Source organism: Mobula hypostoma, chromosome 19 (genome assembly GCF_963921235.1).
Source record: "Mobula hypostoma chromosome 19, sMobHyp1.1, whole genome shotgun sequence".
Taxonomy (NCBI): domain Eukaryota; kingdom Metazoa; phylum Chordata; class Chondrichthyes; order Myliobatiformes; family Myliobatidae; genus Mobula; species Mobula hypostoma.
The window spans coordinates 41552053-41568372 of NC_086115.1; the positions used below are offsets into that span (position 1 = coordinate 41552053).

The window sequence follows — 16320 nt, forward strand, 5'->3', positions numbered from 1 at the left end:
ACTTGTTCAAATGCACCGTCGGTATTAACTTTTCACTTTCATGTTCTTGATAACCACATAAAACCCAAGGACAAAAGGAAGAGGTTATGGTGCAAATTAGCAACCCAGGACAGACTGGCTGCACCAAAAATTAAACCGGACAGCACTCAGCATAGAATCTTGCTTTAGACGGCAGCTTTTGGAGTGTGCAATTAAGAAAATTTAACTCATTAGGTAGATCTGATAAAATTATAGGTGAAAAAATAGTTTGAAAATACATTTTGCATACTTTCAAAGTCTGCTGCTCTAAAATGTAAAGTCCCTGTCATTGCCTAGAGAAGTATTAGGTAATTGCATTCCATAATCTTAGGTAATCGAAAGTGGGTACTTGGAAAGATTAAGGACAGATCTGCAGCACTCTTACACAGTGGTGATTGCATCTGACATCATCTGGAGACCAGCTGAGGACAGCAGAGTTAATTGTTTGAGAAGAAAGTTGACTACTGCTATCAGAACCACTTCCTGCAATCTCAGAGTCAACTCTACAATCACCAGAGAGGAGGCCCCAGAACCTGAGATTGTTTCACAGCCACAATTTTTATCAGCCAAGCTGAGTGATCCCCTTGTCAGGAAAGACGTTATCCCACAACAGTAAGAAATCCTCCACAGTGATTAAATCTTTAGGCCTGAATAGAATAAGTTAAAATTGACTATGCTGTGGATATCTGTGTATAGTAGTTGTATTATATAGTATTCTGTGTATATAGTTGAGATGCACTCTCTATTGAGTTGGAGTTTATAGCTAAATAGGGAGGAGTATGGTATATTTAATACTCAAGTGACATTTGAGTAATCTTTTATATATATATATATTTATTTGTTAAGCATTCTTGTTCACTTAAATAACTCATTACGGGTTATATGTAAAAATACGTGAATTGCATACATCATCACGCTACCACATAATATGCCTTGCTTAAAGTAAACGCGAACTTAGTCCCACATTCATAGATACCCATGTCTTCCCTTGAATTAACTTAATGCTTTTAAGTTACAAAACATGACAGAAACAAATAATAAACTCCAAAAGGTGACAACACAAAAGCAAAGGCGAGCTGTGGTGGTGGATGAAGTACAACGACAGGAGAAACAGATGAGATATGCAAGAGCAGTGACTCAGGCAAAACAGCGACAGCGGACAAAAAGAAAATTCAGCTGGAAAGACTTATGGGAAACAGAAGGAAGAAAGATTAGCTTCCATATAAGCACGGTTTATGATGTTCTCCCAGCTCCTAAAAATCTGACCCAGTGGCTCGGTGAAGATCCAGCTTGTCCACTCTGTGGAAGAACAGCAAACCTCAAGCACATCCTCTCATCTTGCAAAGTAAGCCTCACTCAAGGGAGATATACATGGAGGCAAAATCAGGTCCTCAGATACTTCGCATCCATTGTGGAGAAGCAAGGGCTGAATAACAACTCTAAGCCCCATCTGACTGGAAGAACCACCATCCCCTTTGTCCAGCAAGGACAGACAGTGCCAACCTCAGTGACACGGTTGGTGTCAGGCATACTGGAGCCTGCTCGTGACTGGAGCATGGCTGTCAACCTTGACAAAAGGCTGATATTTCCCCCGGAGATAGCCACTACCACCCACAGACCAGACTTGGTCTTGTGGTCCAGCAGTGAAAGCTGTAGTAATCTCAAAGCTCACAGGGTCCTGGGAAGATGCCGTCTGCGAGGTGTATGAGCGGAAACACGTGAGATATGCTGAGCTGGCCACAGTTGCCAAGCAGCGTGGATGGAAGGTGCAGAGTTTCCCAGTACAGGTTGGCTGCAGAGGGTTTGTGGTCAGATTGCTGAAGGAATTGGGAGTCTGAGGCCAGGGCCGGCGGCAAGCTATAAAAGAACTCTCGGAGGCAGCTGAGCGAAGCAGCCACTGGATATGGATGAAGAGGAGTGACAGCAGCTGGGCCCTAAAATGACCCATGGGTGGCCAGATGTGAAGGAAGGTGCACTTAGGACGCTGGGTCACGCTGTTGCGCTCTCTGGAGATGTAGTTGGCTTAAATTGACAGAACATCTAAGAAGGGGGGTGCCCACCTGATGATCCCCAGGAAGCATCTGCCACCCACCAAACCCCACCTCAAGATCTCTACGCTATGACTCAAATTAGGATCTGCTTATCAAAGGGATTGAAACATCTAGTCCTATGAGCTCGGACAATTATATTGAACTGCTTTGTGGGAGTATATAAATTCCATTGCCGTGTGAGCTGGATTGAGTCAGCTGAAGGCTGAAGACTGAAGACTGAAGAAGACAGCCTGTCTTGGGATTAGGGCAGTGGGTGTGTGTGTGTGTGTGTGTGTGTGTGTGGATGGGAGGGAGGAAAGGGATTTGTTTTGCTGTTTTTGTTTTGTTGAGCTCTGTGTTGTTCTGCCGAGCATTGAGGGCATTATGTTGGCATTGCAACGTGTGGCTACATTTACGGGCTAGCCGCGGCACACTCTTGGATGTGTTGGTTACTAATGCAAATGATACATTTCACTGTATGCTTCAATGTATACAATGAATAAGCTTGAATCTTGATTCACCATCATGGAATTGTTCCTTTTCAGTTTCAGTAAGTGATTATAATTTCATAATTTGAATATCCTTTTGTAGAGAATAAGGCAATAGCATTTGACAAATAGAAAAATCACAAGTGATCTGTAAAAACACAGAGGCTCCTATTTCGTGGGTTTGGCCAGCAGACAGGTTTTGGTAAATTCGGCACACCCATGTGGATTTGGAAAGGTCTTGTCCACTGGCAGAGCCCTGCTGGCAATCTCCTGGCTGCACTCTTCTGCTGGTCAATGCACGGTCTCCCAACAATCAGGAGCTTGCTCTCACCCCCTAACACTTCAGGTCCCAGGTCGGTTTATTTGCTTCACGTGGTTTTATTTTTTGTTTTAATTTCTACTTCTTCTCTAATCCTTAATTTCTATTATAACAGATTTGAATGTTTCTGAACCAAGATACACTGATGCGCTGACAACTTCGCTATGTCAAATGTAGCAATTAACATGACACTATTACAACTCAGGGCATACCAGAGTTTGGAGTTCACTTCTGGTGCGGTTCTGTAAGGAACACAACCTCCCCGTGGAATGCATGTGTTTTCCCCTGGTGCTTTGGTTTCCTCCTACAGTCCGAAGACTTACTGGGTAGGTTAATTGGTTATAGTAAATTGTCCCGAAATTAGGTTAGAGCTAATTTGGGTTGTGGGGTTGCTGGGGCGGTGTGGCTTAAAGGGCCATAAGGGTCTACTCTGCATTGTATCGCTAGGATAAAGTAAAATAAATAAACAAATAATAAACTTCCTCGCCCTGACTTCCACAGTCAATTCCTTGGTCTTGTTGACATGAAGTGCAAGGTTGATGTTGTGACACCCTGTGATAGAGTGGCTGCCCCCAGCTGCTCCAATTCTTCCATATATTTCAAAGACACATTAGTTGGTAGGTTGCAAAGCACAAAACACTGAAGGAATCAGCAGGTCAGGCAGCATCTATAGAGGGAAATGGACAGTCGACGTTTCGGATCAAGATCTTTCACCTGGACTCAGAGAAAGTGAGGGAGGGGGGAGCAGGGGAGATAGCCAATATAATATGGAGGAGAGAAAGGGTGAATCAGTGGGTAGAGAAAGGAGAATGGGAGAGTGGGATTGGTGTCAGCAATTGTTAGTAAATGGTGATAAGTACTGGTGAATCAAGATACAAAACAATTGTCAGAACATGTTAAAATGAATGAATCATTTCAATATCAGCCATATTTTTGATGCATTAACTCCAGGTGGAGATGGGATATTGAAAGGACAGATCTGTAGCTGCTCACAAAAGAAGCACCACCATTTTCTCAAGAATAACTCAAAGTGAACAAAACCCACTGGCCTATCAGTAATGCCCTCTTCTCCCAAGAGAATAAAACTAAAGCGAACAGGCATTTCATTACAACTCTCTCTGCTGACAATCACTGAAGTATTTGCTTATTCACAGCCCATGAATTCAAAACCAAACCCAATTATCCATATTTATGGTACAATCAACGTCAATGCATCTAAACAATGGCCATCAGCACTTGCACGTTTGACAATGAGCACTATCAACAGAAGAAACAGAGTTTGAAAAGCCTCAACCTCCATTTGATTGGAAGCCCAGAAGTCAAAGCCCATTGGCTGAAGCCTGGAGACTGGAGACAGGAGCCCTGCCCTGGAGTTGCATGTGGGTAGGGTGGGAGGGAGAAAAGGGTCTTGTTTTACTGTTGTCGTTTTGTTCCTTATTGTGTTCTGTGTTGTTCTGCTAAGCATTGTGGGTCTGCTATGTCGGTTTAAGAACACTTGCAGGTTGCTCCCAGCACAACCCTAGGTTGTGTTGGTTGTTAACGCAAACAACACTTATCACTGTATGTTTTGATGTATAAGTGAAAAAATAAATCTGAATCTGAATCATCGGTTACAATATAGAGCTAATGGGTAAGATCATCACACCATTTTCATCAAAATGTGTCCAAGGGAATAGTACTTATTTTAATTGGACAATGCATTTTTCTTGTTAGCTGCATTCTTTCTAACATTGTTTCAGACTAATAATTAGAATTTGATAGTTACACATAGAACAAATACATACCTTATGGCAAATACACCATAATGGAAATAAAAATAATTGACATGCCACATACCATAGAGCACTGCTACCAATAGAGGAAACAATAGCATTCATTGCATTCAATAGAATCGTGAATTCAACAACAAAGTACTCTTTACCTTGTGGTCCCCCATGCAAACATTTGGTCCAATGTTGTCATAGATAACTGACTTCTCATCGTTTTCAGCCTGTAAAACAGAGATCACTTTCTTTAGACACAGAGTGGCTATTCACAGCAAAGACCTTTGCACAATTGCTCAGCTGCAAAGACAAATATTTAGACGCAGTGAGAACGCCAATCTACAAGAGTTTCAACAAGCAAGTAGAGTTGGAAGGCTATCCTTGCATGGATTTGTAAAAACTCTTCTGAACATTTGAAAGTTAGACAGTGATTACAAAATAGAACTATTGCATTAGGTAAAGGAGGGGAAAGAGAGGGGAGTGGATCTAGGGCGGTGGTAAGCAGGTGTGGGAGGGTAAATAAAGATAAGCAATAATTACAGTTACAAGGAATAATAGCAAAGGCTTTTGTACTGCATCTTGCTGGCAGTCTGCTGACATCAATGATTTTGTTATACTACCTTCATTCTTTCATTCATTGTGCTTCAGCAACGTGATTATTAGAAGCTAAACTTAAGCAACAGAAGTGCTTGTAAGGACCCCTTGAAAAGGACTATGGTTATAAACCATTACCACAGGATTGCTAAATGCTTTGTACAAATCAGCAAATTAAGGCTCAAAACTGCTAATAATAAATACTGGTATTTACTCTTTTATGTGTTCAAATAGTTATGCAGGAAACACTAGTTTCATTACTGTGGTCTCCTTAAAACATTGGAGTATTTTTAAAAGAAGACCACCTGCAGATCAGTTCAGAGGAGAACATCCTCATTATAGTGAATTTTTACTAATATGCAGAACCTCTGTCCTGGCATAATTCTTCCCCACTAGTAGATATAATTGATGGTATCATTCCCACATTTGACATTGTCCATTTTCCTCTTCTTTATGAATTACCTTATTTATAGATATGCTTTTAAGTTTCTGTTCTTAGACATCTGTAACTTTTCAGGAAACTGTGTTGTGGTTTAATCCTGTGGTTTCAATCCTTTTTCTGCTTTTGGCCTACTTGTGACTTTCATTCATCTTTGTGGCCCCCACAGATGGAAATGGGAATTGGAAATGGTGAAGGGGGGGGGTATTACCGGAAATTCGAGAAATCGATGATCATTTCCCACTTCCTTCTCTCACCGTATCTCCTTACCTGCCCATCAGCTGCCTTTGGTGCTCCTCTCCCTTCCCTTTCTTCCATGGCCTTCTGCCCTCTCCTATCAGATGCCCCCTTCCCCAGCCCTTTATTTCTTTCACCAATCGACTTCCCAGATCTTTACTTCATCCCTCCCGCTCTTCCAGTTTCACCTATCACCTTCTACCTTGCATTTCTTTCTCCCCTCCCCCCAATCTTTTTACTCCGATTTATCTTTTTTCTCCAGTCCTGATGAAGGGTGTTGGCCCAAAATGTCAACTGTTTACTCTTTTCCATAGATTCTGTCTGGCCTGCTGAGTTCCTCCAGCATTATGTGTGTTTTGCCTTGATTCCTGGCATCTGCAGATTTTCGCTGTTTGTGATCGGGCTGAACTTTCACTGTAGCTGTTACATTTCATTCTGCATTATGACAGTTTTACCCTGTTCCACCTCATTGCACTGTGTAGTAATCTGTTCTGTTTGGATAATATGCAAGACAAGCTTTCCAATTCGTGACAATAACAAAACAATTCCAGAGGAAACTCATCATTGTTTCATTATTAAGTAATAGCATAATAACCCCGTGTGACAAAGTTCAGAGTGACCTGCAGATAATTGCTTCTAAAAAGGTTTTGTGATTAGATGAGCAATTACTATAATGATCTTATAAAGTAATTGAGAACAACTACAAACCTTTGTTCACATAAATGGGGTTTACATTTCAGAATGAGTTGCTGTAAGTATTTTACAATTTTAAACTGATATTAGCAAAACTTTAACAGATCTACTGTAAATTTGATCAGGTTTTTGAGAAACTTTTACTCTCGAGTGGAGAGAAGCATTGACAGCAACTGAAAGAATGTTTGAAAATGAGTTGATCTGCCATTGTATGTGAACTAAACAGCAATTAGCAAAAATAAACCAAATAAAACTAAAAGGTTTATTTCTCAAGTCTATATTAGCTTTTCCCTTGTGTGCATTTCAAAAATGTCAATTACACTTTTAAAGTCCGTTTTTTAAGAATCTGATGTACAAACATAAGCTTGCATTGATAATTTCTTGCAAAATGATTTTATCATGATCAGTATATAATGATTTAATAAAGATTCTCAAGCAGCTAATGACCACATGACATAAATGATTGAATGATAACATATCCAATCATAGACTGTGCAAGACTTTTCAGCAGCAGCTCATACTGCCCATTTCATCCTGCGCAAATAGACAATGAATTGCAGTTAACAACTCCCCACTAAACTATGGAGCCAAGTTGTATTACACTATATGCACAATACATTTACTGTTTTAACCTCTGATAGAAGTTTTGTAAAATATTAAATGACTGAGAAAAAGCAGTCGATGTTAAAGCCACATGGAAACACTTGAGAATAGTTGCCAAAATTCTGTCAATCTCGATTGATAGTTGGATTTGACTGGCTAGACAACTGGAACACCAGGATTTTTGCTTTTGAGAGGGTAATATTTAGATGAAGAAACTAATAAGCTTTGGGGGGTTTTTTTTTGGTCTCATTCTTTCTTTTTAAAAAACAGCCCTGCTTACTTGGGGCATAATGTAGCTTTGAGCTTCAACGTATCCTTTGTATCAAGATCTTTTCAAAATAAAAAAAGGTAGTTGAAACAGTCATAGTCATACTTTATTGATCCCGGGGGAAATTGGTTTCCGTTACAGTTGCACCATAAATAATAAATAGTAACAAAACCATAAATAGTTAAATAGTAATATGTAAATTATGCCAGTAAATTATGAAATAAGTCCAGGACCAGCCTATTGGCTCAGGGTGTCTGACCCTCCAAAGGAGGAGTTGTAAAGTTTGATGGCCACAGGCAGGAATGACTTCCTATGATGCTCTGTGCTACATCTCGGTGGAATAAGATGAAAGGTGAAATAAGATGACTCAGGATATTTTACATCATTTCTAAATTTGCTGCCTTACCCCCCTACCTTCCTCACAATATTGTCAATACTGTAATGGTAGTGACAAAGAAAGAAACGAAGTAGGTTGCATTCCAATTTCTTTTCTCAGAATGTCCCACATTCTGTGAATTAATTTTCAAAATACAGTGGATTCCGGTTGATTGGGATATATCAGGACCAGAACATTTTGGCCCAATCAAGCAGCTGCCCCAATCAGCTAAAGTTTCATGGAAATAGTTAAAAAGCTATATAAAAAAAAGCCAACCTACCATTTAACTGAGTAACACATCATATATTTAAATGAAATACAGAACCAATTAGAACACTATCAGCAGCACTACAGTGCTATAAAATTGTATATTAGTTCCTGATACTTATCGACAGAGGAATTCATCCAGTGGATGCTGCAGTGTTCTTTTGATTGACTGTAAATTCACATCAGTGCAGAAAATAGGCCTCCATTGCCTTTCGGCATGAAGTAGTCTCAAAAATTACTGCTTTTTATTTCGACGTCCGTCGGCCCAAATTAATAACAACGATGCAACTGTTCACTCGAAACACAGTGTAGTGTTATACAGCCGCAAAAGTGAACGCTGCTGACACTAGTTAGAAACTGCGGGGCCGAAAAGGACTGAGAAGACAAGCTGACTTGTGGAAAAGACCAGAGATGAGGTGCAGGGTCATGAACGACTCCATCTCAAAGCGGCGAAGCAGATTGAATCGAATGCGGGACCCGGGTTGGCAATCACTCTCTATGGAAGCACTGAGTTCGTACGGCCGCTCTTCTCATATCCAGACAAATACATGTTTCCGATATTGAGATTTCTGTAATTATTGGACTGTACTTTATATTGATTTCCTTCAGATTTTGGGTGCTTTCGTTCATGTGGCTAATTGGCAAGCGGGTGATGTGTTAATTTCTGTGTGGGGGGAGGAGGGTCATGTTTTTTGACTTCTCCAGTGCGTTCAACACCATCCGCCCTGCTCTGCTGGGGAAGAAGCTGACAGCGATGCAGGTGGATGCTTTCCTGGTGTCATGGATTCTTGATTACCTGACTGGCAGACCACAGTACGTGTGCTTGCAACACTGTGTGTCCGACAGAGTGATCAGCAGCACTGGGGCTCCACAGGGGACTGTCTTGTCTCCCTTTCTCTTCACCATTTACACCTCGGAATTCAACTACTGCACAGAATCTTGTCATCTTCAGAAGTTTTTGGATGACTCTGCCATAGTTGGATACATCAGCAAGGGAAATGAGGCTGAGTACAGGGCTACGGCAGGAAACTTTGTCACATGGTGTGAGCAGAATTATCTGCAGCTTAATGTGAAAAAGACTAAGGAGCTGGTGGTAGACCTGAGGAGAGCTAAGGTACTGGTGACCCCTGTTTCCATCCAGGGGGTCAGTGTGGACATGGTGGAGGATTACAAATACCTGGGGATACGAATTGACAATAAACTGGACTGGTCAAAGAACACTGAGGCTGTCTACAAGAAGGGTCAGAGCCGTCTCTATTTCCTGAGGAGACTGAGGTCCTTTAACATCTGCTGGACGATGCTGAGGATGTTCTACAAGTCTGTGGTGGCCAGTGCTATCATGTTTGCTGTTGTTTGCTGGGGCAGCAGGCTGAGGGTAGCAGACACCAACAGAATCAACAAACCCACTCGTAAGGCCAGTGATGTTGTAGGGATGGAAGTGGACTCTCTCACGGTGGTGTCTGAAAGGAGGATGCTGTCTAAGTTGCATGCCATCTTGTTCAATGTCTCCCATCCACTACATAATGTACTGGGTGGGCACAGGAGTACATTCAGCCAGCGGCTCATTCCACCGAGATGCAGCACAGAGCGTCATAGGAAGTCATTCCTGCCTGTGGCCATCAAACTTTACAACTCTTCCCTTGGAGGGTCAGACTCACTGAGCTGATAGGCTGGTCCTGGATTTATTTCATAATTTACTGGCATAATTTACATATTACTATTTAACTATTTATGGTTCTATTACTATTTATTGTTTATGATGCAACTGTAACGAAAACCAATTTCCCCCGGGATCAATAAAGTATGACTATGACTATGAGGATGCTACTATAGCTGATCTTTCCTGCGGATCAGGGGTTGTTATTATTGCTGGTTTTTTTTCTGAGAGTTGGGGTGGGGGGGGGCCAGGGATTGTTATTGATTGTTGCTGCTTATTTTCTGCAGGTGAGGGGGTCAGGGATTGTTATTTTTATTGTTTTTTTTCTATGAGAGAGTGGGTGGGGGTTGTTATTGTTGCCGGCTTTTTTTCTACGTGTGAGTTTGGTGATTCTTATTGTTGCTGTTTTTCTTTGCAAGTGAGGGCGTCAGGGATTGTAATTGTTGCTTCTTTTTCCCGGCAGATAAGGGGGCAGGGAATTTTGTGGTCTGTCAGTTTTATTTTGATTCTTTTTCGTGCCGGAGGGTGGGGGGAGTTGATGTCTTTTCTTTCATTAATTCCCATAGTCTTTCTGTATTTCACTGGCTATCTGAAGAAGACAAATATCAGACTTGTATTGTACATGCATACTTTGACAATAAAATGAGCCTTTGAACCTTTGAGCAGCCTCCTGTCCCAACTAAGCAGCAGTGTCCCAAATAAATGAACAGAAACCTGAACGTTTTCTCAATTAGTTCTTTAAGAGTTGCCCCAATTAAGTGACTGCCCGGATTAACCAATGGCTCAATTAACTGTAATCTACTGTATGTTATATTCATACATAAATTTTTACAGAGTAAGGCTTCATAAACACTGATATAATTAATGACTTGAAAAATCTGCAATGTTGATGTACATTAAGGTTTCATATTGATCAGGGTGTTGGGAAATTTTCCACGTTCTTGTTTAAGAGATGCTTATGGGCCTTTTCCATTCATATAAAGAGGTAGACAGGGCCTCTTTTCTACATTGTCATCATTGCGGTACCCTCCTTCCCCCTTCATACAAGTACCTCCTTCAAATATTAGCCTGGATTATGCACTCAGGTACTGCTGTTGGGCTACAGCAAGATTTTCTCACTCTCAAAATTACCACTGAGCTGAGAAAGTGTAAACAACACATTATTTTGCACAAACTGATTAAGAAAGTTTATTTTTTATTTGTTCCTAAATGAATATGTTTAAAGATATACGTGCAAAATGGACAAAAAAGAACACCAAATGTACAGCTAAAATAACATTTTTATTCGACAGGAGCTGAGTTGATCTGAGTTGATCCTTCATGATCAAAAACAAGAGAAAATCTGCAGATGCTGGAAATCCAAGATGGAGGAACAACAACATTTAGACTGAGGAGCAGGAGCTTGTTAACCAGGTCAATGGGACAATAGTGCTGAATGCTGAACTTAAATCCAGAAACAGTATTTTGACATAAGTGCCCCATTTTTCTAGGTGTGTCAGGGCCAGGTGTGTGACAGGTGCTATGACATCTATTGTAGAGTGGTTCTGTTGGTAAGCATATTGGTGAGTGCATTAGCAAAGATGTAAAAAAAAAAATTAGAGATGGTGTAAAAAAGATTTGCTGGAATTATTTCAGGGATGAGGGTGCTGGTGGCACTCTCCCACCCTCTCTGCATAGCTCTTCAAATTATTGGCTTTCATTTTATTATTGAATGGTGCAAATGAATCTGGCCTCACAAGCCCAGCATTGTCTTCCAGACCCTAAAAAGTTAGTGCATAATGATGCTTATCCTCAAGTCAACTTTAGTTCTTTGGCCCATCAGCTTCACTTTTGTTATGCTTTGTATTGGCCCATCTGCCTACGGGAATAGTTCCTCTCTGTCTAATTTATTTGCATCTTCCATTAAATTCTTTGCATCTTGTCTGTTCCAAGAACTTCCCTTCCTTAATCAATCTATCCAAGTAACTAAATTCCCTCATCCCTGAAATGATTTTAGTAATTCTCTTCCACACCATGTCCAAGTCTCTCACAATTTTGCTAATGTGTGGCATCCAGAACTAGACAGCATGATCTACGGTTTCAATATTACTTCATGGTTACTCTATTCTTCTATTCAAAAACCCAACTCTTAGATCTTATATTCTTGAGCTTTCTTGCTACATCCAATGAACTATGCACAGATCTCTCTGCACTTGCAGCTTTTTTTAAGTGTTGTCCTCTCTAATTTATATATTTCTGATTCTTTCTATCAAAATCTAGCACTTCACATCTCACAGCAGTAAATTTTAACTACACTCTTCTTGCCAATCCCACCAGCCTTTTTATATATCCCTCAGTTCTATTCTTACCTCCTTGACAGTTCACTATACTCCAAAGTTTATTTTATTCCCAAATCTGGAAATTTAGCCCTACTTACCCTCACTTAAGTCATTAATAAATTTTCTGACAATCAGTGACCCTATTCAGTACAAAGATTTCAATCTAGGCCAGAAATTAGCAACTGAAATCATGCATCTCAAAGAATTTGGGTTCAATATCATTGCCAGCAGGTGCTGATTCAGTGCAGCTCCCTTGGTTGACAATTTCCAATTTGGATGGTCGTTTGTCAGTGGCCCTCAAGCAGGCATGATTGTGGATGGTGTGGATTGGGGACTGAATGAAGAATAGGAGCTGGAAATGAGTCAGGGCCAGTAGCGGCTCTCTGGAGCCAGAAGGAGTTTGTTTATTCCGAAGAGCTTAAACAAAGATAGAGTACTTTCTAGAAAAAAAACTGGTAACTGGCTATGCCACAGAAACATTATGTGCTGATTCTAAGCCTTTATTTAACCCTAAATGGTATTCAGTTTTTTGAAGAGATCGATACTTTCCCATTAACATTTGCAAGGAGCTAATAGGCTGATTAAGTGAATGTCTGGGGCACCCAAATACTGCTAGGAGTATATTTGTCATCCTTCTGCCACAAGACTGATGTCTGCTCTTACTGGAAAGTGCAATTTACTCTTTGGCAATTTACGCCTTGGGCTAACGTAACGGTTTGCATGACACTATTACAGCTCGGGCATTTCAGAGTTCAATTCCAGCACCGTTCTGTAAGGGATTTCTGTATATCCTCCCCGTGGAATGCATGGGGTTTCCCCGGGTGCTCCACTTTCCTCCCACAGTCTAAAGTCACATTGGATACATTAATTGGTCATTGTAAATTGGCCTGAGATTAGGTTCGAGTTAATCAGGGTTCTGGGATTGCCAGAAGTGTACCAATAAAGAAATAAATAAATAAAAACAAGGATCAAAGAGCTTATCATGAAAAATAATTCTACACAAAATGACACATACATTGAAACTAGCCAAGAGCCACAAGAATTGTTGGATAAAAGAATAAAGTGACTACTGTTTAACTTCTGTTCCACTAGTTTATATTCCCATTTTTTTTTTGAAAGGAGAGGTTTCACATGCCTGGGGGAAGATCTATAAGAGATCTGTGGTCAGCATTGTAGTAAGACAGTACCTCAGTGTTTCAACAAATTAAGCAATGCAATGGAAGCAAAGGAACATCTCATGATTTTCTGTAATGTTTGAAGCTATGTAAACTAGAACATCAACAGCAAGTGCTGGTTTTCTGTATTATCTTTTGGTTAAACTTCATTCATGCCAACAAGTTGTGTCGGCAGCTTCAATGTTCTCTTGTTGCCTGTAAGCCACAGCTTCTGAGTAGGATTCTGTTTTCTTTTCTCCTTTTAGTCTGCCTTCCTTGATTGTAATTTTCAGAAGAAAAAGAGAATGACTTTAACATTAAAGGAAATTGAGCATGTCTGAAGACCAAGATATTTCATGTGATATGCTTTCAAATAAAGCAGGACCTTACCCATGATGACCATGAATTGATTTGTGCATAAAGCAGAATGCTTTTAAGTATGAGCAATGCACACCAAATGCTGGAGGAACTCAGCAGGTCAGGCAGCATCCATGGGCATGAATCTTAGTCTACATTTTGGGCTGAGATCCTCTTCAGGACTGTAAAGGAAGGGGAAAGATGCCAGAATAAAAAGGTGGGGGGAGGGGAAGGAAGATTAGCTAGAAGATGATAGGTGAAGCCAGGTGGTTGGGAAAGGTAAAGGGCTGGAGAAGAAAGAATCTGATAGGAGAGGAGAGCGGACCTTGGGAGAAAGGGAAGATAAATGGGCAGCAGGGGAAGGTGATAAGCAGGTAAGGAAAAGAGTTAAGAGGACAGACTGGGAAATAGAAGAAGAGGGAAGGGGGAGGGAAGTTTCTATTAGAAGGAGAAATCGATGTTCATGCATCCGGTTGGAGGCTACTCAGATGGAATATGAGATATTGCTCTTCCATCCTGACAGTGGCCTCATTTTGGCAAAAGAGGAGGCCCTGGATTGGCAACTTAGAATGGGAATGGGGATAGGAATTAAAATGGATGATCATCAGGAAATCTGGCTCTTGGCGAATGGAGTGGAGGTGTTCAACAAAGCGGTCCCCATTTCATGCCAGGTTTCACCATTGTAGAGCAGGCTGCTTTAGATACCGAAGATGACTCCAACATATTTGCAGGTGAAGTGTTGCTTCACCTGGAATGACTGTTTGGAACTCTGTTTGGAGGTAAGGGAGGAAGCATTGCATTTCGGTCGCTCGCAGGGCTATGTGCTAGGAAGGAGATTAGTGGGGAAGAATGAATAGACAAGGGAATAATGGAGGGAGCAATCCCTGAGGAAAACAGGGCAGTAAATATGTGTTTGGTAGTAGGATCCCACTGAAGATGGTTGAAGTTGTGGAGGACGACATCTAGGCCTGAAATGTTGACTTTATTCATTTCTATAGGTGCTGCCTGACCTGCTGAGTTCCTCCAGCATTTTGTGTATGTTGCTCTGGATTTCCAGCAGCTGCAGAATCTGTTGTGTTTATGATTCCTAAGAATGAGGACTTTCAGCTATATATATATATATTTTATATGCTGGGTGGAGGTGGGGGGGGGATTTGTCTTTTTGCTAAGCTCAGCTTTCAGAACATAGCAACTGCCACATATAAAGATCAAACTGTTTTCTTTTAATAAGTTAAACTCTCAACCAATATTCTTTGTTTAGCTTCTGTTCATAAACAGGAGCCTGCCAGTTACTAATGTAAATGGCAAGCAATAATCATTTTGAAGTTAAAAATACAGCTTTGCAAACAACAGCACTGTCCATATAGCAGATTTGCTGGCTCACAGCACCTGGTCTAACTGTTCAAGAGGTGCATGATAAGACACGCTGACTAAATTTAGAGAGCAGTTCAGGCTTTTTAGGAATGGCTAATAAACGTCAAAAAGAATGACAGAAACATGGTGTGAACTAGAATCCATTCCTCTGCCTTCGATTTCTGTGACGGATGACTGCTTTGTCTGTGGCTCATGGGTATGTCTTTTTAGCTTATAGGAATTGAATCTATGCTTTGGAAATTCTTTGTGTCTTAGAAGTGCTTTATAATTTGGAAATCTTTTATAAGATAGAAATCCTCTGTGAGTTTTAAATGCATTTTAAGAAGTCTGTCTGGATGTAAACGTATCTCAATGAAACTAAGTAAACTGTGTTTTGTTAGCTGGAAGTATATCCCCCTTAGCAGGGAGGGGGTCCCACCAAGCAAATAATGGGTATTGGCAGCTAAACTCGCCGTGGAGGATGAACAGGGAAGAGAACTAGTCTTTGAAGGTTCGGCAGCTACAGTATATCCTCCCTTTAGTGAGAGTACCTGCGACTATTTAAATCAGATAGGGCTTAAATTCTTCATTTGAGTTTAGAACCTCACAGTCAACAAACCCAATACTAGCCAAGTCTGTGTGGAGAATTTGAACTGTTCTCTTTGGAGCACAGAACACTGAGGGGATTTGATAAGGGTATTCTAGACTGCAATGGAGTTAGAAAGGGCAAATAGTGAGAAGTGGTCCCATTAGTGGATGATTCAGGGGCCTGGGTGATGGATTAGAAGAGATAAGCAAAATATTCAGACACAATGTGAGGCAAAAGCTTTTTTAAACAGTGATTGCACATGATCTTGAATTCACCGTCTGAGAGGGTAGGGGGATCAGGGTCAGTTGAATAGGCACTTGTAAGGCTCTGAGAGAGTGGTAGGGGTAATGGAACAACTTGGTCTGCTTTGCAAGGAGCCATCCGGGACTTGATGGGCTGAATAATCTCCTTCTGTGTCATAACAATTCTATAGCTCTAAGTCTAAAATCCTTTCAACCATCTATTTGTAATAGAAAATATATCAAAACAAGCAGTTGCTATTCAAGCAATGAATTCAAGTGAAAAAGCTATTTAAAAAAATCTCATTTATAAAAGGATTTGACAAAAAGGTTCTGGTGGTAGAGTAGCTTCATACTGATGATACACAGTTAAATGGGCACCAGAGAAAATGAAATAAAGCTACAATATAAAACATAAAAAATCAACAATCTTCTAATTAGTTTTAAATGCAATGAGCTGATTTAAGGTCAGACACGTTATTATAAAGCACTGTTGCCTGCAATCAAAATGTAACCTTTTCTTTGTATGCATGGACACTTTCAATATTCTGGAATCAT

At 40.6% G+C, this 16320-nt stretch overlaps 1 protein-coding gene across 3 annotated transcripts in view; it reads right to left on the reverse strand.

Annotated features, from left to right (window-relative positions):
* Positions 1–16320, reverse strand: part of LOC134358996 (inositol polyphosphate-5-phosphatase A) — a 475517-nt gene that overhangs the window by 6069 nt on the left and 453128 nt on the right. For all 3 annotated transcript variants that reach the window (XM_063071762.1, XM_063071763.1, XM_063071764.1), the window contains exon 14: positions 4777–4845. In XM_063071762.1, the coding sequence (XP_062927832.1) occupies positions 4777–4845 (69 nt within the window). The remainder of the gene's footprint in view (positions 1–4776; positions 4846–16320) is intronic.